This window comes from Lampris incognitus, chromosome 2 (assembly GCF_029633865.1).
Source record: "Lampris incognitus isolate fLamInc1 chromosome 2, fLamInc1.hap2, whole genome shotgun sequence".
Classification (NCBI taxonomy): Eukaryota; Metazoa; Chordata; class Actinopteri; order Lampriformes; family Lampridae; genus Lampris; species Lampris incognitus.
Genome location: NC_079212.1, coordinates 29,698,875 through 29,723,484, shown reverse-complemented (window position 1 = coordinate 29,723,484; position 24,610 = coordinate 29,698,875). Strand labels below are relative to the sequence as shown.

Sequence of the window (24,610 nt, the reverse complement as noted above, 5' to 3'; positions counted from 1 at the left end):
AACATCTAATAAAACTAGTTCAAAACTTTTAAAACCCACTGTTATGTTTTTTTTTCCTTTTCTTTAGTAACGTTTCACATTTAGCAACTTTTTTTATTTTTTATTCACCTGTACAAGTGGTGTTTGGAATAAGGTGTGTGTAAGGGGGTGGGGCAAGGGTGTGGGGGGTGGGACTATAGGGATGGGAGTGGCCCTAAGACCAGGGGGGGAGGGGGAGGAGCTAAAGGAGAGGCTTCAACCTTTTACCTCTACAGTCCAGTCACGTCCTGAGGCCATGTGTAGAGAGCGTGGCCCTCTATCAGAGCTCCTCCGTGGAGCAGTTTACAGTCATTAATAGTTTTGTCTCACGTGTTTTGGAGAGAGGCAAGACCAGTGAACACAGTTTCAACACAAGTTTTAGTGTGTGTATTTCTTCACTGAATCCGCCTGCACAAATTTCACATAAGAAAAAAAAAAAAGTAAAAAAAGATAAAAGAAAGCAAGGGATTGCAGCTAAATTACACACAATGGGGGGATCCATTTTGGTGATATTTACAATCACTCTGTGAAAAAAAACCCCATCTGAAAACAAAACAAATCTGAGGGAATTCCTTGTTGAGGGCCGGGGATGGTTTATATTGGTTGAATGAGTTTTGACCATCGATGTTGAAGTTTTACTTTGCTTTCAATTGAGGGGGTGGGGGGGCGGTTAGGATTCAGTCTTTGCTGAAGTTTATTCACCCGGGATGAGGTGACTATATTCTAGGGTCCTGTGTTAGCTTTCCAGACCACGACCCCTACACAAGTACACATGCTTAGAGCACTTCCTCTCCCCCAATCAGGACAGTCCATGGCAAAATGGAGTAATGAAGCGACGACAGTGGAGGAGGAGGTGGGAGAAAACATCTTAATAAAATCCAAAAACAAAACGTGAAGACTTTTTTTTTTTTTGGTCTTCATATCCAGTATGTTGGCATGAGCTTAGAGCTAAATGCCCTCACAATAATGGAAGGTTCAAGGATTAGGTGGGGGTGGGGGTGGGGGTGAGGGGCAGGAGAAGTGCCTCAGGCTTTTGTCCGGTCTAAGTGCTTGGCAAATAGGTGAAGTAACTGTAGACGTCTTTGGGATTTTAGAAATCCTTCAGGACAAAAAAAGCAACAAAAAAAAAAAAAAAAAAAGAAAAAGGAAAAAAGGTACATCAATGATGTTATGTTGAAATTGTCGTTATGTTGAAAAGCTCCCTGGAGTTTGACATTTGGAGGCCCTTCGACTTCAGGTGAGGTAGAGAGGCTTGTCCCGAGCTCCCATGCCACTGCTGGGGAGAAGCAAAACCACAGAGGCTGTATTTAATGCATGCCTGGAAACCAGGGATACACTGTGTTGAATAAATAACATAGTTTACTAGGACAGGAAGAGATGGAAACGGATGATCTGCTGTGGTGACCCCTAACGGGAGCAGCCAAACAAAGAAGAAGACGAAGATGAACAAGAAGAAGAAGAAGAAGAAGAAGAAGAAATAACATAGTTTACAAAGAGATCTGTGTGTAATGTTTCATTTCTTACGCATACTGCATTTAACCACACAGCACCAGTAAAACTGATTTTGGGGTGGAATGTCACGGGAAAATGGAGTAACTGAGTGGCAATGGGAAAAAACACATTCATAAATATCCAGTGCAGAACAGGAAGACATTTATTTTAGGGTCTTCATATCCAATATATTGGCATCATTTTAGCGCTCAATATCCTCATAAAAGTGGGAGGCTAATGGACAGAGAGGAAAAGGGAAGATACAGTAAAAATCCCGTGAGAGGTGAGAACATGTCAAAATTTGCTAAAAGGCGGTTGTCCAATAGCAGACTATCCGCTATCTGAAATGAGGTCAAACACAGTGTGCACGTCTCATTTTGATTCATTTTTACTCATGCATATCGACCGACTCTGCAAAGTTCAAAATGACAAAGTTCTGACACTGAGGCACCGAGCACAAGAAAAAAACTCAAAGCATTCAAAAGACTGTCTAGATATTATTTGACCCAGGCATGATCCTATTTGAGATTTAAGTAAATCAGCTCTAAAAACAAGATGCAAGCTGACTTGCAGCTTTGTTGCCTCTGAAGACGGCAGCATCCACTTCCAGGTGCGAGAGGAAGTAACATTCCACCTGTGCCTGCTTGAATAGCATGATTCAATAAGGCAATGTGTACCGGGTGAAACAAAAGGAACACTTAATTGGATGTCACACTTTTTCCGAGCGTGGGAAACGTGTTGTTCTACTCCCACATTAGCCATTTCAATTTCAAGGGGATGTTCGCTGGTGCTTTAGCAAGGAAATCAGTTTCCGATTAATATTGTCTGAGTCCTCAAGTGTGTGATTGAAGTGTTTCAGGGCATGCTCATTTAGAAAACGAGTGATGGTGTAAGATGGCTAGTTTTTGTGTCCCCTGATTAAATGTACTATTCTAACTTAGCACAGGGAAGGGGAATTTAATTTAGTTTCTTTTTTTGGCTGCATTCTTCACACAATTGTAGCCTTTGAAATAACAGGACAGTACAGGGGTGCAGGAAATAATAGGTTGAAGAGAGATGTGAAGAAATACAGGAAACGTCCTGAAAAAGACTTGAAGACTGCAAGCGTGAGTCTTTTGAGGACCTCTGATGATATTTACCAGTCATATTATGCTTCAGGACAGCTAAAATATTACACATAGCACCACTGAATAACCCTGTCAGCCAGCATTAAGGACTGACACGGTGTGATATACGTTGACTGATGTGATAGGCTCACCTGCAGTGGTTCGGGCCACAGTCCCTGTTGCAGTATTCACTTTCCCAGTCAGGGTTTTGTCCGTGCACTGGGTTAGGGGCCCCCGGAGACTGAGAGCCCCCCACACTGTTCTGGTAGTCAGCCTGAATATGGGAGAAGCCCTGGGGGAGGAGAAGAGGAAGAGAGTCCCTTTAAAACCTTTTTAAACCTCTAAATACAGGTAAATAACAAGTCTCCCACTCTTTTTAGGTCATGTTTTCAAGGATATGTTCTGTAATTTTTGCTTGGACATACACGATAGCTGTCACTCATGGAAGGTCATATTATTATTCCATGTTAATGACAACGGAAATCTCAACCATTTCTAAATGCAATGTGTGACTGTTAGCTGGTCACTGAACATACTGCCCAGACATAAAACACTGACGTGCAATCTCAATGTCTGAAAACAAGGCTAAAAATAACCTTGGCTGGCAGTAACTATAATAATAACAGCTATAATACTAAATTTCACCGAGTAAAAATATGATCTTATAATCTAACTTTACAATTGTCTATGACAATAATATTTCAAGGACATTTGATCAATTCTCTCATTTTCCAGGCATTTTGCATGACTGGAAATCAAATCTATATTTTCCTTGGGTTTCATGGGAACCGTGGGAACCCTAAATAATAAATCCCAAACAGTTTAATCTGTTTATCTGCTTTCTGGGATTTCCTTACCTTGATTATTGAGCATGCAACAAAACAAATATATAAATAATTCTGGACAAAACATTGGAAATGTCTAAATATTTTGCAAAACTACACTTTTTTTTTTTTTAACAGAATCTCAAAATGGACCAACCTGTTGGCTGAGAGGAGGGGAATGCAGTGGCGCCTGGAGTCCCATTTGGTGCGAGATGATTGGCTGCGACTGCACCTGCTGCATGCGGATTGGCTGGTTGAGCAGGGAGCTCTGGTGCAGGGAGAGCTGGGCGTGGGGGTGCAGGGGCGGGCTGATCTGGAAGGGAGCGGGGGGAGAGGCACTCATGCTGGGCGGCAGCATCTGGGATTGGCTGAGGGTGCGGGCAAGGGTGTGGCGGGGCGGCCCGGCAAAGCTCTGCAGGTCTGACAGGGGGAAAGAGCCCGGGGGGCCCAGGTAGGGGGAGGAGGACTGGGGGGGGACACTGTACAGGGGCTGCTTAGGGGGCAGCAGGTGAGAGGGCTGGCTGGTCTGCTGGGCACTTTTTGGTTCAGGGTCATTGTAAGTCTGCAGACACAGGATTGAGCAGAGGTAGAAAAGAGAAATGAGTCAAATCCAATTCATACATGGTTTATGGTTTAATATTATGGTTTAATATCATTACATGATATTAAACCATAATCATTTTTGTTTCTGGATGTTTTTCAAGCAACAGAAATAGGTCGCTCCAGGTAATTCACTGATTTATTTTCTATGCTATCTTAATCCAGTTCAGGGTCATGGGGGAGTTTAAGCCTACCCCAGAAGGCGGTGGGCAGAATGTAGGGAGAATGCCATGGATCACTCACATGTCATTGATACCTTTCGGATATTTAGAGACTCCAGTGACTATAAGCTGTGAGAGGAAACCAGAGTTCCTTAAAGAAAGAACATGCACACTCTACACAGTGGGGTCAGGATCAAACCCTCCATGCTAATTTGAATCGACCCCTCCACCTTCATCCCAAAAACCCATCAAGACCACTCATTATAGTCTCGATTGCAACCCCATTCACCCCCCCCCAATCACCCTCAAAGGACAAATGCCAAAACACACAAGCGCTGAAACCTCTGCTGACTGACCCCAGAGAATCTCATTAAAACTTGAACTTTCTCATTTATGGGTAGTATCACTCTGAGCAGGTGTGCTCCCCCACCCCAACCCCATCCCTTCCCTCTCTAGGCCCTTATGATGAGCTGTCAGATTGCTCATCTCCAGCCATCAGTGTTGATTAGAAGGTAATGGAGCCCATTTGTATGAATAGAGCCGGGGCCGAGGTAATGATCAATAGACACCTTGACAGATTGGATGAGAATGGGAGGGGGGGGCACACTCACACACATACACTCACACACACACACACACAGATGTAGGTACACACAAGCAAGGGGAGGGAAATGAACCTGTTTGCTAGAAGAACAAATAGAATGACAAAAGGAATCTTCCCCACGCTATGTTGTGTGTTGTTAATACAAGGCGGCACTGAACAATGCAATCCACGGCTTCTACACTTGCTTTTGTGTCCTCCCACCCCCTCCCTTTTCTACCATGTTGGCAAATACAAGGAGCCATCATTCATAAGCCAAAAGGATGTCATAGATTTGGATTAGCAGAGAGCTGTCGCGGACGGGAACCGCAACGAAAAGGCCTCCGTGACGGCTCGGGCTGAATTTGATGTCCTCCCCGGTGGAGGTAATGTGATACCAAGGGGAAATCATTAACCTAATGTGTGGCACAGGTGTGCATCCACATAGTCTGTTAGTCTGGCTAGGAAAATGTAAATCTAAAATAAAGTGTTGTATTTCCTCATGGCCTTGACCAAAACAGACTCGAATCAAATGGCATGGATGGTACACGAGAAAGGGACCTCACCCATTCTCTCAGTGTGTACTCTCATCAACCTTCATAGATATTATGGGCATATATTTCAAGGCTAGTATCTGTCTGAACCCATCCCCCACCCCTGTATCCCCCCATACAGACCCCTGTCCAATCCCCGACCACCCCTTTAAATACAGCCAATGGATACCAGCTATTGTTCCTTATATGGTTAGCTCTGGTTACATCACCACTCCCGCCATCTCCAAAAGAGGCCCCGCCCATCCCATTAGCAGGGATTTTCCATCCAATCCATCATCAGTCTTAGCCAGAGCCGTTGTGTCATGAGTGTTACCTTGGAAACCAGACTGGCTCGGTACGCGGCCAGGGCTTTCAGGTACTCTTTCTTGGCCGCCTCGGTTTTCCTCTTGTACCCCTATGAAGGGAAAAAAATAAAAAAGGTAAGAGGAGAGGTTGACGCACTTAAAAGTGTGCAGACACACACACACACACACACACACACACACACACACACACACACACACACACACACACACACACACACACACACACACCTGCTCTTAATCTCATTCTCTTTGCAATTTCTCAGAAACACGCTACACTATTGGCAAACACACACACACACAAACACACACACACACACACCTATCTAGACACACAGAACTTGAAATGTACACAAGTACTCTTGCTATCCCTCCAACATACACACACACACACACACACACACACACACACACACACACACACACACACACACACACACACGTATCTAGACACATAGAACTTGAAATGCACACAGGTACTCTTGCACATACACTCTCTCTCTCTCTCACACACACACACACATACACACATCCATGTTTCCCTTTCCATCAGAGCCAATGGTACAGAACAGCTCATTTCCGCATCACAACGTTAATACTCCCTCATCTCGGTGTGTCTCCCTCTATTGTAGCAACACATCATTTCCATTCCAATCCACCTAGAGAAATGAACTGGATATCTTACTGCTTTATTCTTTCTTCCTCACACACTGACTCTCTCTATTTCTCTCCCCTCTCCTTTTAGCTCACCATAGCCCTCCTATCAGAGGACGTGAACATTAGTGACTCACTGAATGCTTGGTGCCATTTGGCGCATTAGGATGCCCTCTTTGCCTCTGTATGAGTTTTGTTTGAAACTGCCTCTGGTATTGTTAGACTGATGTACGTGGCTGCATTGCCTTTAACAGCAGCTGCAGCTGTGTGGGTACACACAATCTGAAAAGCCTTGTGTGAACACCGTGCATCTGCGAATGTGTTTGGTGTGATTGAGTGAGAGGGTAAGTGTGTTTGGCATGAGCATGTGTGAGACAGTTTGACATTGTGCGTGTTTGCATGCGTTTAAGTGTGTCAAGAGTGTGCGTTTGTAAGTCCATATAAATGTGCTTGTGTGTGTGTGTGTGCGTGCGTGCGTGCCTGCGTGCGTGCGTGCGTGTGTGCGTGCGTGTGTGTGTGTGGGGGGGGCAATTTGTGTATGCCTACATGTTAGAAGGTATAAATTGTGAAAAAGTGTGAAGTGTGCATGTGTGTATGTTTGTGCAAGTGTGTGCATATATAGTAGTACATATAAAATATGAATGTGTGCATGTGTGTGTTTGTGTGTGTTTGAAAGTCAATAGGTATAAAACATGAATAAGTGTTTAGTGTGTGTGTGTGTGTGTGTGTGTGTGTGCGCGCACGCACACGCATGTATGCGTTTGTGTTTGTGTTTGTGTGTGTATGTGCAAGTAATCCCAAAGGAGCAGGCTAGTAGGTAGAAGCACCACTTAGGCCCAGATGTACCACTAACAGCCTAGTGAATCATCATACACTCCCAACTGCAGATGGACAGCTGGGCTTTAGACCATATTTACAGACAGAGGCATAAACAAATACAGCACCTGTAGCTTGATAAAATTGGGATCAACACTATAATCAATAGCTGTGGACCTGGTAGAAGTAGATTCATCTGCGGTACAGGCGTAATCATCTGTTTGCTAATATGCAAAATGCATGCTGGGTTAGAGGAAAATTATGACTCTTTTCTATAGCCAAACACAAAGGGTGGCCATCTTGGAAGTTCATTATTTGCGCATCATTTGGTAACATATCAAAGAAAAAAAAGAAACAGACCTGGTGATGGACAGTTAGACCCCAATGGAGACAGAGTGTGCAGAGTTAGCCTTTGCATATTGTACTAGCATGTGGTTACATGTGCCGTCATGTATCACATTAATGCTGCACTACCTATGCCTGTGTTTTCCCTACATTACCCATACATTGTTTGACTTCCATAAATTCAGACTGTTGTAAGGCCGCCGTTGCTCAGAACAGCCTCCACCCCTGTCGTATCCTTGGTTAGAATTAAATTTAGAAAGAAAATCATTCTAATGAGAGCCAGGGGAGTGAGGATAAACGAATGGATTATCTGTGGAGAGAGAGGAACCAGCTCATTAAGGTGAGGCTGATGGCTGGAGCACATGCTCCCCCTACTGGTGGCATCAGGACTTAGGGTTGGATTTGTGTGTGTACACACACACGCCTATAAACCTGAGTGTAACACAATCCATGTGCAGAGATATAACCGACATAAACTGTACGAAGTCTTAACCTGCATGCTTTCCTCTATCTTCTTGGTTTTCTGTTTTCCAATTTTCCAACCAGAATCCTTTCTTTGTTTCGAGTAACGCAATTTGAATAAAAACAATTTTTTTTTTGTCGGCACACCAGTTGAGGAGCTAAGGAAAAATTCCTTGACCCCTTTAATCCCTTTATGTTCATTTTAAATTCTTTATAAAAAGTATTTTCTTTAAATCGTTTCTTTACCTTTTTTTTTTAAATCAGCACAGGGGAGCAAAGAGAGGATGAACATGTTTGCCCGAGCTTTCACTGATGAACAGCAATAAACGGCCAAAATCCTTTGTCTTTTATATATACACTACCGTTCAAAAGTTTGGGATCACATTGAAATGTCCATATTTTTGAAGGAAAAGCACTGTACTTTTCAATGAAGATAACTTTAAACTAGTCTTAACTTTAAAGAAATACACTCTATACATTGCTAATGTGGTAAATGACTATTCTAGCTGCAAATGTCTGGTTTTTGGTGCAATATCTACATAGGTGTATAGAGGCCCATTTCAAGCAACTATCACTCCAGTGTTCTAATGGTACAATATGTTTGCTCATTGGCTCAAAAGGCTAATTGATGATTAGAAAACCCTTGTGCAATCATGTTCACACATCTGAAAACAGTTTAGCTCGTTACAGAAGCTACAAAACTGACCTTCCTTTGAGCAGATTGAGTTTCTGGAGCATCACATTTGTGGGGTCAATTAAACGCTAAAAATGGCCAGAAAAAGAGAACTTTCATCTGAAACTCGACAGTCTATTCTTGTTCTTAGAAATGAAGGCTATTCCATGCGAGAAATTGCTAAGAAATTGAAGATTTCCTACACCGGTGTGTACTACTCCCTTCAGAGGACAGCACAAACAGGCTCTAACCAGAGTAGAAAAAGAAGTGGGAGGCCGCGTTGCACAACTGAGCAAGAAGATAAGTACATTAGAGTCTCTAGTTTGAGAAACAGACGCCTCACAGGTCCCCAACTGGCATCTTCATTAAATAGTACCCGCAAAACACCAGTGTCAACATCTACAGTGAAGAGGCGGCTGCGGGATTCTGGGCTTCAGGGCAGAGTGGCAAAGAAAAAGCCATATCTGAGACTGACCAATAAAAGAAAAAGATTAAGATGGGCAAAAGAACACAGACATTGGACAGAGGAAGACTGGAAAAAAGTGTTGTGGACGGATGAATCCAAGTTTGAGGTGTTTGGATCACAAAGAAGAACGTTTGTGAGACGCAGAACAAATGAAAAGATGCTGGAAGAATGCCTGACGCCATCTGTTAAGCATGGTGGAGGTAATGTGATGGTCTGGGGTTGCTTTGGTGCTGGTAAGGTGGGAGATTTGTACAGGGTAAAAGGGATTCTGAATAAGGAAGGCTATCACTCCATTTTGCAACGCCATGCCATACCCAGTGGACAGCGCTTGATTGGAGCCAATTTCATCCTACAACAGGACAATGACCCTAAACACACCTCCAAATTGTGCAAGAACTATTTAGAGCAGAAGCAGGCAGCTGGTATTCTATCGGTAATGGAGTGGCCAGCGCAGTCACCAGATCTGAACCCCATTGAGCTGTTGTGGGAGCAGCTTGACCGTATGGTACGCAAGAAGTGCCCATCCAACCAATCCAACTTGTGGGAGCTGCTTCTGGAAGCGTGGGGTGCAATTTCTCCAGATTACCTCAACAAATTAACAGCTAGAATGCCAAAGGTCTGCAATGCTGTAATTGCTGCAAATGGAGGATTCTTTGACGAAAGCAAAGTTTGATGTAAAAAAAATCTTATTTCAAATACAAATCATTATTTCTAACCTTGTCAATGTCTTGACTCTATTTTCTATTCATTTCACAACATATGGTGGTGAATAAGTGTGACTTTTCATGGAAAACACAAAATTGTTTGGGTGATCCCAAACTTTTGAACGGTAGTGTATAAAAAAAAAAGTCAGGCATCTGGGCAGCATAGTGGTCTATTCCGTTGCCTACCAACATGGGGACCGCTGGTTCGAATATCTGTGTTACTTCTGGTGTGGTCGGGCGCCCCCACAGACACAATTGGTTGTGTCTGCGAATGGGAAGTCAAATGTGGGTATGCGGCCTGGTCGCTGCACTAGCGCCTCCTCTGGTTGGTCGGGATGCCTATTCAGGGGGGAGGGGGAACTGGGGGAAATAGCGTGAGCCTCCCACATGCTATGTACCCCTAGTGAAACTCCTCACTGTCAGGTGAAAAGAAGCGGCTGGTGACTCCACATGTACCGGAGGAGACATGGTAGTCTGCAGCCCTCCCCGGCTCAGCAGAGGGGGGTGGAGCAGCGACCCAGACGGCTCAGAGAGCGGGGTGATTGGCCAGGTACAATTGGGGAGAAAAAGAGGGAGAAAATAATAATAATTTAAAAAAAAAGTCTACCCACTATCAATGTGCAGCAACTCTCCACCAGGTGTATCTAACCCCAAAGAGAACAAGTTTCAATCAGTAAATCTACACACACAGTCTGCACAGTGTGTCCTACTACATGCAGGCCAGTCTTGATTAACAAAGATCACTTCTTTGTGCACTGTAGAAATAACCCAACAAAACAGACAAGGTTTGAAATAAGCAAAGATCAGCACAAATCTAACGGTGCATAGATCCCTATAAGCCTATGTCTATCAAGACGCCTTGGACAGATCTGCTCTGTTCCTGTGCCTATAAGTAACACAATGATAAAAATGTTAAGCCTTGGACTACACACACACACATTTGTCTGGCGCTCCACATTTTAACAATCAGGACACCTGATATATCCATGTGTGCAGGTTGACTAATACAGACATACACTCACCGGCCACTTTATTAGGCACACCTGTCCAACTGCTCGTTAACGCAAATTTCTAATCAGCCAATCACATGGCAGCAACTCAATGCATTTAGGCATGTAGACATGGTCAAGACGATCTGCTGCAGTTCAAACCGAGCATCAGAATGGGGAAGAAAGGTGATTTAAGTGACTTTGAACGTGGCATGGTTGTTGGTGCCAGACGGGCTGGTCTGAGTATTTCAGAAACTGCTGATCTACTGGGATTTTCACGCACAACCATCTCTAGGGTTTACAGAGAATGGTCCGAAAAAGAGAAAATATCCAGTGAGTGGCAGTTCTGTGGGCGAAAATGCCTTGTTGATGCCGGAGGTCAGAGGAGAATGGCCAGACTGGTTCGAGCTGATAGAAAGGCAACAGTAACTCAAATAACCACTCATTACAACCGAGGTATGCAGAAGAGCATCTCTGAATGCACAACACGTCGAACCTTGAGGCAGATGGGCTACGCAGCAGAAGACCACACCGGGTGCCACTCATGTCAGCTAAAAACAGGAAACTGAGGCTACAATTCGCACAGGCTCACCAAAATTGGACAATAGAAGATTGGAAAAACGTTGCCTGGTCTGATGAGTCTCGATTTCTGCTGCGACATTCGGATGGTAGGGTCAGAATTTGGCGTCAACAACATGAAAGCATGGATCCATCCTGCCTTGTATCAACGGTTCAGGCTGGTGGTGTAATGGTGTAATGATGTGGGGGATATTTTCTTGGCACACTTTGGGCCCCTTAGTACCAATTGAGCATCGTGTCAACGCCACAGCCTACCTGAGTATTGTTGCTGACCATGTCCATCCCTTTATGACCACAGTGTTCCCATCGTCTGATGGCTACTTCCAGCAGGATAACGCGCCATGTCATAAAGCTCGAATCATCTCAGACTGGTTTCTTGAACATGACAATGAGTTCACTGTACTCAAATGGCCTCCACAGTCACCAGATCTCAATCCCATAGAGCACCTTTGGGATGTGGTGGACCGGGAGATTCGCATCATGGATGTGCAGCCGACAAATCTGCAGCAACTGCGTGATGCTATCATGTCAATATGGACCAAACTCTCTGAGGAATGTTTCCAGTACCTTGTTGAATCTATGCCACGAAGGATTAAGGCAGTTCTGAAGGCAAAAGGGGGTCCAACCCGGTACTAGCAAGGTGTACCTAATAAAGTGGCCAGTGAGTGTATATTATTAGCAGTATTGAAACCAGTGCATTGAGTCACTGCTTATGAGTGATGACTTGCTTAACCTCATTGTAGTTTATGTGGATTCTTGATAGAATCTGTTTTGTTAGCACCTGGTTTCTGACCTGCTGAGCAGGCTTTTGGTGGAGAGCAGTGGAGTAGTCCAGTTTGTAGAGACAGCAAGAACTGACCAGTTTGTAGTCCAATATGGCATCCAGTAGAAAGTACTTCTTATTTTTTGTATTTACAACTTTATTAATCCCCGTGGGGGAATTCTTTCTCTGCATTTAACCCATCCTAGCTGTGTAGCTAGGGGCAGTGGGCAGTTGCCGTGCAGCACCTGGGGACCAACTCCAGTTCTTCTTGCCATGCCTCGGTCAGGGGCACAGACAGGAGTATTAACCCTAACATGCATGTCTTTTTGATGGTGGGAGGAAACCGGAGCACCTGGAGAAAACCCACCACAGACACGGGGAGAACATGCAAACTCCACACAGAGGATGACCTGGGATGACTCCCAAGGTTGAACAACCCCTGGGTTTGAACCCTGGACCTTCTTGCTGTGAGGCGATAGCACAAACCACTGGGCCACTGCCGCACTTTTTCTTTTTTTTTTAAACCAACCAAATCAATGTAGAGAATTCAGGGGGCAGCTAGGAATCTGCTGCAGCCAGTAATCGAACCCGGATAGCCCAGACCACAGGCGACTGTGCTAACCAGTCAACTAAAGGGTCCAACCCCAGTCCCACTTGGATTGGATACTGGTTACCATATTGGATGCTAGCTGTTCGTTTTACTCAGGCATTAGGTAACTGGCATAGCTATGATTGTTATGCCCCCTTGAAGTGCTGTGGGCCAAACTCAGGGAAATGTTAGTGAAATTAGGAAGGTGGCCACTTCAAAACGCTGATGGCATGGCCACATAAGCACACCCAATCCTATGCTAACCAGTTTATGCAGTTTAGCAAATGATGCTAACCTAGAAATGGCCCACTAGTTCATAATGTCTTAGCCTGATGACTTCTGAGGTAATGAGTGATGGGCAAATATAATAAGTCAGGACATGGGTTAATGCATAAGCTTGTTGACTGAATCAGTCCTCAGTGTGAATGCATACTCTTGAGTATAGCATAAGGACTGTTTTATCAAATCCTGCGTACTGGTTCTGATTTGAAAATTCTTGTCAGTGTTGTACAATGTCCATCTTGCTGATAGTGTTGACTGACTCTAACAGTCAATAAAGATAGAATTTGTGGTAATTATACTTCGGGGCTGAAATTCAAGTATTGGGCTTCACAGAAACTATCAAGAACACATGAGCTGAGCAGGTGAGACAAACAAACTTTTTTTTCTCATATTTTCACAGAGTTTGTGAGCATTCCATGTCCCTTGTGTGAGCATTTTATATACATGCATCTGTGTGTGTGTATGTGTGTGAGAGGGAGAGAGAGAACGCGAGAGAGAGAGAGAGAGAGAGAGAGAGAGAGAGAGAGAGCATGTGTGTGTGTGTGTGTGTGTGTGTGTGTGTGTGTGTGTGTGTGTGTGTGTGTGTGTGCGTGCGTGTTTTTACCTGTTTCTGCTCCTCCCCTAGGCTGTCCCACATGGAGGCCACGATTTTGGAGACGTCCCCAAAGGTGGCATTGGGATTCTGGCCCTTAATGGCCGCCTGGGTGTCTCTGAAGAACAGCGCGTAGGCTGACACAGGTTTCTGGGGCTCGTTGGGGTCCTTCTTCTTCTTCTTCTTCTGTGGTTTGGGCTTGGGCTTCATCATCTCCGTCGAAGGCCGCTTCTCACCACTTAACTGGACGGAGCACGAGAGAGAGACAGAGAGCGAGAGGGAGAAGAGCACGAGAGAGAGAGAGAGAGAGAGAAGGAGTCAAACAGTCATAAATTGGTAGCTAGATGAAAGAGGCTTCAATTACATCAAAGCATGCGCTGAGATGCAAACGCTAGTGCGTTTGAGAGTCTGGTGTGCAATGACACGGTATGCCATTGTAAAGGTTCGATCGAAACAGTCCTCATAGAAGGCGTTGCGCACGCTGGACAATGTTGGGATAAGATGGTGATGGCTTTTTTTCTTTCTTTTTTTGCGAGGTCAAATTAGTGCTTTCTCAAATTCACATAGGAAAAGCCTCAAGTTAAACCAGGGAGCACATCATGTACGACGCAGACAAAATTTCTAAATAGATCAAAGAGAAAGCGCGAGAGAGAGAGAGAGGGAGGGAGAGCAAGAGAGAGAGAGGAGGAGGAGGAGGAGGAGGAGGAGATATCTGTGAAGAGCAGTCAGAGCTTGCCCTGGAAAGAGAAAGCAGTTCAGCTCCCAGACATGGATGTATGAAGTCTAGCAGGACGTCAGTCAGCCAGGTTAGCCTCTGGGGGTCTGCATTACAGAGAGGCCAGTCAGAGTTCAGAAGGGGAGAGTGATGGGACCTAATTAGAAACTTACAGCAATGGTTGTCTTACAGTCTCATTCTGTCCTTACTGTGCATGCTGCTAAACTGCCGGCGTCATGGGCTGTTTGATGCAATCTATATTTTGCAGCACATTGATCACAAAAAGGTCCAGTTACGGGTTGTTGTTGTTGTTGTTTTTTTTGTAAATCAGACTGCGAAAATTTAAATTTATTTTTAGATTGTTATTTTACAAAGGACTTCCTCTGCTGGTTTGTCTTCGGTAAGATGCTGCAATCTCAGGAGGAAAACCGGTCACCTATACATGACAAGCAGGACCCAGTGCACATGAATACATTTCCATTTTCCACGTGAGGCTTTGACGGGGAGTCAAATCCAGGTCACTTGATCCTGGTTGTGATTTTATATGGAAATTGCTTTCCTTGGTAAGGAGAGAACACATCAACTGTTGGCTTGAAAAGGAGTGAGGGAGGAAAAGGGACGAGGAAGGAGGGAGGGAGGGAGGGAGAAGAAGGGGGGGTGAGAGAAAAGAGGTGCAGCTAATGGAGGATGGCGAGGAGGGAGTGGCGGCTTGATGTTGCCATTAGTATCAATGGAACATCAGTTAACCTGATTTCTTGGTTGCCATAAAGGGGGAGGGGGAAAAAAAATTCAATCTTTAAGACGGCAATGATAGAAGATATAATGACACGCTGAATATATAATGATACACTGTTACATTGTGCCGAATGAAAGATGTGCATGTGCACAGTTTATAGTTGGCGGTTATGGAAAGTCTCTCACATATTTTTTCGTATGGGCTTTGCATGAAATGACAGATGCCAAGTGACAGATGAAACTGGTTGTGTGTTTTTTTTCCTTTTTTTTTTTTATAAATTCAGCCCATCCACCAAAGGCCAAGTTCGCGTTTCATCATGTTACATTTAAGAAATAAAAACAGCTTTTTGAATGCTCCCTTTTAAACTCACTGATCTTGTGCTTTGGTGTTACAGCGCAGCAGGGGGTGATACCAAGCGTGGAGGAGCGTTATTACTGTGCACAGAGTATCAAACAGCAACTCGAGGGCATTTAAAGACGTTCACACCCATCTAATGCATACTTATCATGGGGATTAAGTGGCAGCCATGTCTTTCTCTTCAGCTGGCAATTTCAAAACAGAAAATGATTGCCTTTCAAAGTGGCATTGTTTCAGCAAACTATTTGAAGCCAGACAACATTTTTTCCACGCAGCACGAAATTAACTAATCAAAAATTTGAGGTCCGCACACACATCTGGCTGAAAAAGAAAAACTTCAAAATATATATTTTTTCCTCTTTTTTTGGTGTGAGGAATTGAATGGATGTTCCCTTTGGGGTAATATGAAACCATTGCTTGTCTATTTCACAGTTTTGGGTGATAGTCGTTTTGTGCATGTATGTGTGTGTGTGTGTGTGTGTGTGTGTGTGTGTGTTTGTGAGAGTATGCATGGTTTCATTAAAATATAATCATCCGTCACTTTTATGCAATGAGGCAAAAGACAGGCGTTTGAAATGGCATCTGTTCCACCTGAGCCTTTGAAGTGAAGGTAGAATAAATTGAAGAGAGAACTAATGGAATGACAAACTGTAGAGAAAAAAACCTAAATAATCTCCAGGAAACATCACATATAAACAACACGCAACCAACAGGGGGAAAGAAAAGGCAGATATCCCCCCCCTTCAAATTTAAAATGCAGCGCTACAGATATTCATACTTGATCCCCCTCTTTTTTTTCTAGACGAGAAAGAAATGGAGGGTAAGCCCACCAAAACCAAGTTTACCCACCTGATTTATTGCAGAATAACATTTACCCACCCTAAACTGACCGAAATTTTAATGTCGTACATTCAACATTCATGTTGCATTAGGTGGTATTAAGCTCAAGTAAAAACTGTATTCATATTGGGTCGAAGCGGAAAAAAAGCATAAATCATGGCTTTTTTGATTTATCGTTACATCACTCATTGTAGGGTATGAACAAGACAGGAAGTGGAAGACAAAATAACCCTCAACATGAGAGCCGAGACACCGAATGTGAACCGAGACTGAGAATACTGATGAACAAAAGCAGTTAAGGGATGTCCTAAGCAGACTTACAATATACAGATATGCAAAAAAAAAAAAAAAATTGCGGATTTCCCCCTCCTTTTTCTCTCCAATTGTATTTGGCCAATTACCACACTCTTCTGAGTCATTCTGATCATTGCTCCACCCCCTCTGCTGATCCAGGGAGGGTTGCAGACTACCACATGCCTCCTCTGATACATGCGGAGTCGCCAACCGCTTCTTTTCACCTGATGGTGAGGAGTTTCGCCAGGGGGAAGTAACGCGTGACAGGATCATGCTATTCCCCCCAGCCCAGTTCCCCCTCGCCCTCAAACAGGTGCATTGACCGACCAGAGGAGGTGCTAGTGCAGCGACCAGGACACATCCACATCCAGCTTCCCACCTGCAGACACGGCCAATTGTGTCTGTAGGGACGTCCGACCTAGCCGGAGGCAACACGGGGATTCGAACCAGCGATCCCCATGTTGGTAGGCAACGGAATAGATCACTATGCTACTTGGACGCCCCGGATATGCAAAATTAACATGATATCACAGTAAACAGTATCAATGCCCTCAACACTGATGATCACATTCAAGTTAAAAAAAAGTAAATAAGCAAAAAACACCAATGCAGCTGAAACATATACTGCACACACAGCTTACCAGCCCACCAGAAAAGGATTGAACTGTGGTGTCAGCCTCGGCTCATCCCATCAGAATTGCTGTTGCCAGCGAGGGGCAGACAGAAAGGGGGTGGGGGGGGTAGGAAGGAGGGGGAGGTAATTCTGAATGGACAGCACTGCACTGGCAAGACAAGATTAGAATTGACAGCCTGATAACTGCGTCACTATCAAAACAGCAGCGAGAGAGAGGGAGAGAGAAACAGAGCGAGAGAGAAAGAGAGAGAGAGAGAGAGAGAGAGAGAGAGAGAGAGAGAGAGAGAGAGAGAGAGAGAGAGAGAGAGAGAGAGAGAGAGAGAGAGTGAAGAGAGCGAGAGAGAGAGAGAGAGAGAGAGAGAGAGAGAGAGAGAGAGAGAGAGAGAGAGAGAGAGAGAGAGAGAGAGAGAGAGAGGAGTGGTGAAAGACAGAGAAGGAGAGAGCTTTAGGGAGGAGTAGGAGAGAGATTGAGGTGAAGAAATTGATGCAGGGAGAAAGAGTTGGGTCAATGCAGAGGAGGAACAATGTGCAAGGTAAAGATGGACAGACGGGGAGGCAGAGAGCTACGGTCTAAGGGATGTGGGAATTATACCGTAAACAAGGGTGCTGTATGGCACAGTATGGGAGTGATCATCAACCAGTGTCAGATCACATAATACATTCATCACCATCACATACTGTACTCTGAGCAGCAAAGTGGAAAATGCAGCACTGTATATCGATCTCAAATGGTTGTAACAACAAAGCAGAGGTCATGCTCGGTACCGCTTATTCTTTGGAGCGATGTCCATACTGCTGAAGCATACAGAACACATACACACACCACACACACACACACACACACACACACACACACACACTTCTCTATACTTATGAGGTCCCTGATTGACTACGTCCATTCCCTAACCCCGAACCCTAATCTTAACCATCAAAATTACATGCCAACCTTAACCCATACCCAAACCTCAAACTAACTGTAATTCTAACTTTAGCCTTAAACCCAAATCCTAACCCTAAACCAGCCCCTTGAAGGAGTGAGGACCTGCCAAAATGTCTTCACTTTGCAAAAGTGTCTTCCTCTTTTATGGTTAAAATCTCAAATCGGTCTGAACAAATATAGCTGAACAGGTATATATATATATATATATATATATATATATATACATGTGCATACACACCCACACAAACTACAGAAAATTAAATGTGTCAAATTTCTGCTTGAAAGTTTGTTCCTAATGGTCCATAGACTAAACCAAAAAAATGAAAATAATAAAATAAAAAAAATCTTGATTGACACAGTTTTGGCTCGCTGAAAGATTCACTTTGTTATCATGGTCTGTGCAGAAGCAGCAACAGGGTAAAGGCGATCAGTTAAAACAGGATGAATGAGCAATGGCCTCAAAAGCCTCAGCAACCAGCCAGCTAGACTGAGGTACAAGCACTTCTCCACAGCAGATCTAGAAGTACATCAGTCCAAGATTGGGAATAATCTTCTGGAAGAGGCCTGCTTGAAGAAAAAATAAAAATAAAAAAAATAATGCCAGGCCAGATTTAACCGTAAAAATATAATACCCAAGTCGGACGGTTTTCTACAAAGAGCCAACATAAGATATGCACAGCTTTTCCTTCCCAATGTAGCTCGAATACTGGCTTTAAAATCCTAAGCTCTGACAACCTGATCTTTTTATGGCATGTCTGAGGTTTGGAGAAAGCTTGCAATACAGTCGTTAAATTACTTGACAATTTTTTTTATTATTGTCATCCAGATTCGGGTGAATTTGGTTAACCCGAGCCACAGTGTGCTTGCTTGATTTCAGGGAACCCGAAACCGAACCCGAACTTAATATTTTGTTTAGTTTGACATCTAATCAATAGGGAACTATCCTTAAATCTAACTAACTCTCCCTACTACTGACATAAATCCAACCCATAGGTAGATCTTAGAAAAACAGCGTAAGAACAAGTTGGCCAGAACACTTTATAACTTCCACTTGCAAACTCAAACTGCACACCCCATCATAGGTTTAGATGGTAAATGGACTGCATTTACATAGCACTTTTCTAGCCTACCAACCACTAAAAGTGCTTTACAATGCTTCACATTCACCCATTCACACACACACACACACACAACACACATTCATACTCTGATAGTGGAATCTGCCATGCAAGGTGACAACCTGCTCATCAGGAGCAGTTAGGGGTTCAGTGTCTTGCTCAAGGAAACTTCGACGTGCTCTCTGGAGGGGCTGGGGATCGAACCAGCGATCTTTTGATTACTAAATAACCCGTTCTACCACCTGAGCCATGCTGCCTCATCATAGGTTTACCCCTAACCCTAACAGATGTGTGACGTGTATCAGGAATTTCATCCCAAAAAAACGATCACGTCTACCTTCCATCAAAAGTGAAACACCATTTTGACAGAAATTAGAGACGCTTAGCAGAAAGTCGACTCCAACTGTGGTACTTTGTAAAAGATGATGGATAACCGTAGGCCCTGGTATACAAAATAATAGCATTATGGTAGCAGACCTGAGCCTTTAGATTTTTTTCTTTCCAAAATGGGTACATAGGACTTTGGGATAAAGCTCTTCAGCTGTGAGAAGGCTGGACCTCTCTTCACTGGTGCACCAGAGAAGAGCACTACTTACTGCAGCTGTTTGAGACTCTAAGCCTTTATAAATAGACAAATGGGCATGGTTTGAACAGCAGAGAGAATAATGTCATTTCAAGTTACCCTAAATAAACTTTCAGTAATTTTCCCTACCGGCTAAAACTCAGCAGCCAAGAGCAAAAAGCGGGCCCTTGAATATAATGTATTTCAGCAAACATGTCAGTGAACACAAACCTTTTGTGGCATACACCTTCCCATAGCCATTCCAACATCCAGCGATTTCAAAATGTGAGTCCATGTTTTTCTTCCATCATCCACCCATTTCTTATTTACAACATGCATAGTTATGGTCAGGATATGAAGTACATTTTGATCATTTCACACTAGATACTGCCAGACATTGGTTATGTGTTATGTTAAAATCTGCTTCAGGAAACACCATGGAAATAATTTCAAATGTAAAGCAACCCTCAGTTTGTATTACATTTTAAACTGACACAGACGATATCACCCTATACACACACACACACACACACACACACACATATGGAACCATCTCCTATATATATATATAGGAGATGGTTCCACCTACCAGAAAAGCGTTTGGTTTCTTCCAAACGTCTGTTTCTCTCATTATTGGACTTTAATAATGGCCAGACCCTCCTCCTGCTAAGGGAAGCGGTAGGGGAAAAATACAGGGCTTACTTTTGCATTCCCTCAAAATACGTTTTGAATTTCCATGCAACATTTTTGAATTCCTTCCATAGGTGGTGGGTGAGGCTGAAGATGGGGGAGGCTAATATTTGACCAACTGTCATACTTGTTTTAATGACCTGAAGCATGCTGTTCAGTAGTTCCCTTTCCTTTGCTGCTCACATCAACGTCGGCACAGCAAAGCTTGCAAAGTGCATGAAATTCGTCCTTGGCACTTTTCATAATGAATGTATATTCTTTACACCATCCAGGGTTGTGTGAATACAGTTTTTCATTTCGGCTTTTTGACTGACTTTCACAGTGAGCGTTTACACATTAAACCACTGAAATACAACATAATTGATTTGACAGGTACATCAGCCAATAACCTGCAAAATAATTTTGATGTTGAAAATAACTCCGATCGTAAATATGCACTTTCAGAGTGCCCGCCCGCACCATTATCCAATCAAAACGCAGACTTCTTTCACAGTAGCCAATAAGACGCAGTGTAACAAATCGCGCTCAAGCCCTCGAGGGTGAATTTATGAGGGCACACGGTTTTTATTCAATATCGTCAAAAGGAGGACAAATAGGCACCCCTCCAGACGTTACACCGGACAGAGAGCTGAAAAACCGCACTGTCCGCCCAAGTGCCGGACATATGGCCGTGTAGGGTGCACAATAGCCAGCAGTTAGGGAAGGCTTAGCCTTCTTTAGCCTACATTACCCGCTGCCCGATTTCCTCGCAGTTCTTCCCCACACTGACGATGAGGTAAGAGTCTTACAATTCGCCTCAACAGCTTCTACAAGGAGTGAACGCAGGAGTGGGGAGGTGGCCTCCGGTGGGGGTTGAGGGTAGCTCTGCAGACGGAGTGGAAGGCGTTATTAAATAAACCAATTTTATTAATTTACTTGTTAATTTACTTATTTGGGGAGAGGGCATGACTGAAGATTACCTTTGAGTCCAATAATAGTACAGTTTACAATTAGCTTAAACCTGAAGTGCGGGATTTTGTCTCCCCCTTCTGAGAGCAATTGCTCCTCTTTCAGCGCTCTCCAGCGAGGAAAAGCTACACCAATGGTTATCCTTGTTTGTCCTGGGTGTCGATCGCTTTCTTTTTTTGCCTTTGATCCTTCCTCTGAACATCGAGTTTCTTTTTTCTCTGGAGCATCCGAAACTTTTCTTGGACACTGTTATGTTTTGATGTGTGTTGTGCAAGCAGTGTATGTATAAGTAAGTAAGTAAAGCACGGAGCACAGTAGTAATGAGCAATCGCTTCTTATTCTCTTCTGGTTTATGTTATACGCCACAGGGCATTCATAACATTGGGGCCACCTACTGGCGTATGCATAGAACACAACAGACACTCGGGATTTTACGCCATAGTTTCTAAGCCAGGACGTTTTCCGGCAGAAAACCCTGTAGGCAAGCCAATGGGAGGAGGCATGGAGGCTCCCCTCACCCAACAGAAGTTCGGCTCTTGCAAAGCGATCATTCCTGGTTGACGTAAAACGCATCACTTCTGGTGCACCAGCGCGGGAATACAGCGCCAGAATGTCGCCCCAGACACCGGATTTAAAATTCCGGTACCTACACTGTGAAATACAGAGATTTATCTGGCGGTGATAGGCTTAATAAGCATTGTGTGAACTCCTTTGGCAAGTGCTTGAATGTTACGGACATTCATTTATATGTAAAAGTCCTGCAGCTTTAAGATTTTGCAAGGGAATGCAAAATTATTGTGAGAAAAAGCAAAAGTACTTTTAGGAAATGCAAAAAGTTTTGCGGGGAAAGACATAATTTTGCAAGGGAACGCAAAAGTACGCCTTATTTATGTTTTTCTTCCGCCACTTCTCTTCACGGGTTCCTTAATTTATTGATACATTTTCGTTAATTTTAATTTTCCTTTCTCGTCACTGATTTGGCATGGTAGACCTAGCTTTTCGTTTCCTCTCAGGGTCTCGCGTCTCTCTTTCATCCTCATTGGTTGGTGGAACTAGCGGTGACATTGATGAGCTGTGCACTTCAGCGAAAGTTAAAATCGTTTCAACCCTTGAAAGATGTCGATTACTCATGGCACTAATCTCTAAAGAGAGGCCAAATCCCTGCGTAGGGTTGAGCTGAGAGCGCTCAAAGTGCGGAGCATAGAAAACTACACAAAATAAAGGAAGCTTTTTTTTTCTTCAAAGGTGAATACATTGCCTATGTCTATTGAATGCAAATACAAGGAGTTCTTGCTCACTTAGACTCAGTAACAGTAGTGCTTCACATTTATGATGCTGGGTGTCCTTGTTAAAACAAAGAGAGCAGGCAGGCCATATCTTTAGGTTTTCTTTTGTTATTATGATAGTGAGAATGTAGAGAAAGCGAGTGAATAGGAGACACAAAGAAATTGAGAGAGAGCTCTGACAATATTAAACCCTCGGCCATTGGGGGCAAACACGTAGCTTTAGTGGCAAGAGAGTTACCTAGTAAACTCTCTTTTGAGGGGAAAGTACTCAAAATGTATGCTTTTATGTTTCAGAATTAGGATAAGGGAAGTTTATACTTTTTCATGTATTAAGCCATTATTTAGACCAGTATTGTATATCTCCACCTAGAATTTAATGAGTGCACCACTACGTAATGCTGTCAATTATGTAGTTTGCGGTTTTAAGTAATGGCAGACATGGGTACAAAAGTAAACTTAACAGAATAAAATTTGATTGAGGCAGGCATCGCTAGACCAAGGCTACCTATGGATACTGTAGCTGAAATATCAAATAAGATTCAGTCATTAAATGTTTTGGTTATCACGATTAGAAGTTCTTGATAAATTGGGGCATAAAATTTAATTCCAGATAAAAGTAAAGCATAAGAAATTGGCTCTCCATCTGTAAAGGCTTCACTTCAGATAGTAAAATCTGATATCAGCTTACTATCACACAAAACATAGTCATCAACCTGAAAAAAAAGATTTGATTCAATGTTGTTGTTGTTTTATAAATCCATAAAGCCTCAACTTTTTGGAGGTGCAATCTTTCATGGCACAAATTCCTTGTATTATCTGTTGATGTGACCATTTGAGTGACTGATATCTTCATACCCATGGTCTTTTTTCCCCCCCATCATCCTCTTGTTAGTTCTACCCTCGAATCTTTCCATCACCTATACGATGAAGGCTGATGTTTAGTCCTAAAATATATACGTTCCTCATCTGGAAGCCATTACATCTTCATGTCATGCCGCCCATCTGTAGGCAATGAGCAGGACTGAATGTCAAAACCACTGCACAGATCCTTGAGCACAACCAGGCACCCATCCAGGGAGCAATGCCGGTCAAATACAAAATACAGCTCGGTCCTAACAATCATGGAACAGAAGTGTAGACACATGGTCATGATCGAAAAGACACGAAAGAATAATCGGTGGGAATTGTACAGACCTGAAAGAGCCCATTATGGAATTTGTATCTTCTGGTACAAATTATAGGTCTGGTGAAGAAATGCTTCAGTTCTGGTAGTGTGCCACAAAAAATATACAAAGTCTTTATGATGTGGATTCTTTTGTCAATGTTGCTGAGACGTACAGACATTGTCAGACATATAGACTTACACTGCTGAGTTGGCAGCATTACTTTATTTTTGAACTAATGCTCCCCTCTGCAGTTATCCTCAGTTCAAACCAATCCAAAATATTAGATAAAAAAAACGGCATGATTAATTACACTCAGTAAAATGAGTGACAGCGCCGAGGAGCTCCTCAATTCAAGGCTTGCCTTGCTGCACTGGACCTCCTTAACCAGGCTAAAATGCAAAGTTTAGGCTCCTGTACTCGATAATGTGGCGAAAACAGTGGCAAGTGAGAGCTACTTAGATTAACGGCAGTTTAACAAGCAGTCAGAGGGACCCCTGCAGATTGGAGTTTAATAAATAGTGGCAAAAGCATCTGCTACGCACTTCCTGGCTCTGTTGGCATCCTAATTGGCCCCAGTGGGTTGCTGTAGCTCAAAATTATACAGTGCAATTTCGAAGGGAAAAAAGAGGCGGTATGCTTACATTTCATCCAGGTACGTCAAGGACATCAAAAAAAAAGACAAATGAGACTTTTGTTTCACTTTTGTGTGCCTTCATATAAGCTCTTATCAACAATAAATAAGTGGTGGCGAAGATGATTTAAGAATTACTTTTC

General features: G+C 43.4%; 1 protein-coding gene across 1 annotated transcript in view; it reads right to left on the bottom strand.

The window, feature by feature from the left end:
- Window positions 1-497: 497 nt before the first annotated feature.
- LOC130108005 (TOX high mobility group box family member 2-like) overlaps window positions 498-24,610 on the bottom strand; it is a 67,703-nt gene continuing 43,590 nt past the window's right edge. Inside the window, exons 4-8 of the mRNA XM_056274839.1 lie at window positions 13,563-13,793; window positions 5,648-5,728; window positions 3,597-4,001; window positions 2,768-2,907; window positions 498-1,294 (exon numbers count right to left, since the gene is read on the bottom strand). Coding sequence (XP_056130814.1) covers window positions 1,252-1,294; window positions 2,768-2,907; window positions 3,597-4,001; window positions 5,648-5,728; window positions 13,563-13,793 — 900 coding nt within the window. The 3' untranslated portion in view covers window positions 498-1,251. The remainder of the gene's footprint in view (window positions 1,295-2,767; window positions 2,908-3,596; window positions 4,002-5,647; window positions 5,729-13,562; window positions 13,794-24,610) is intronic.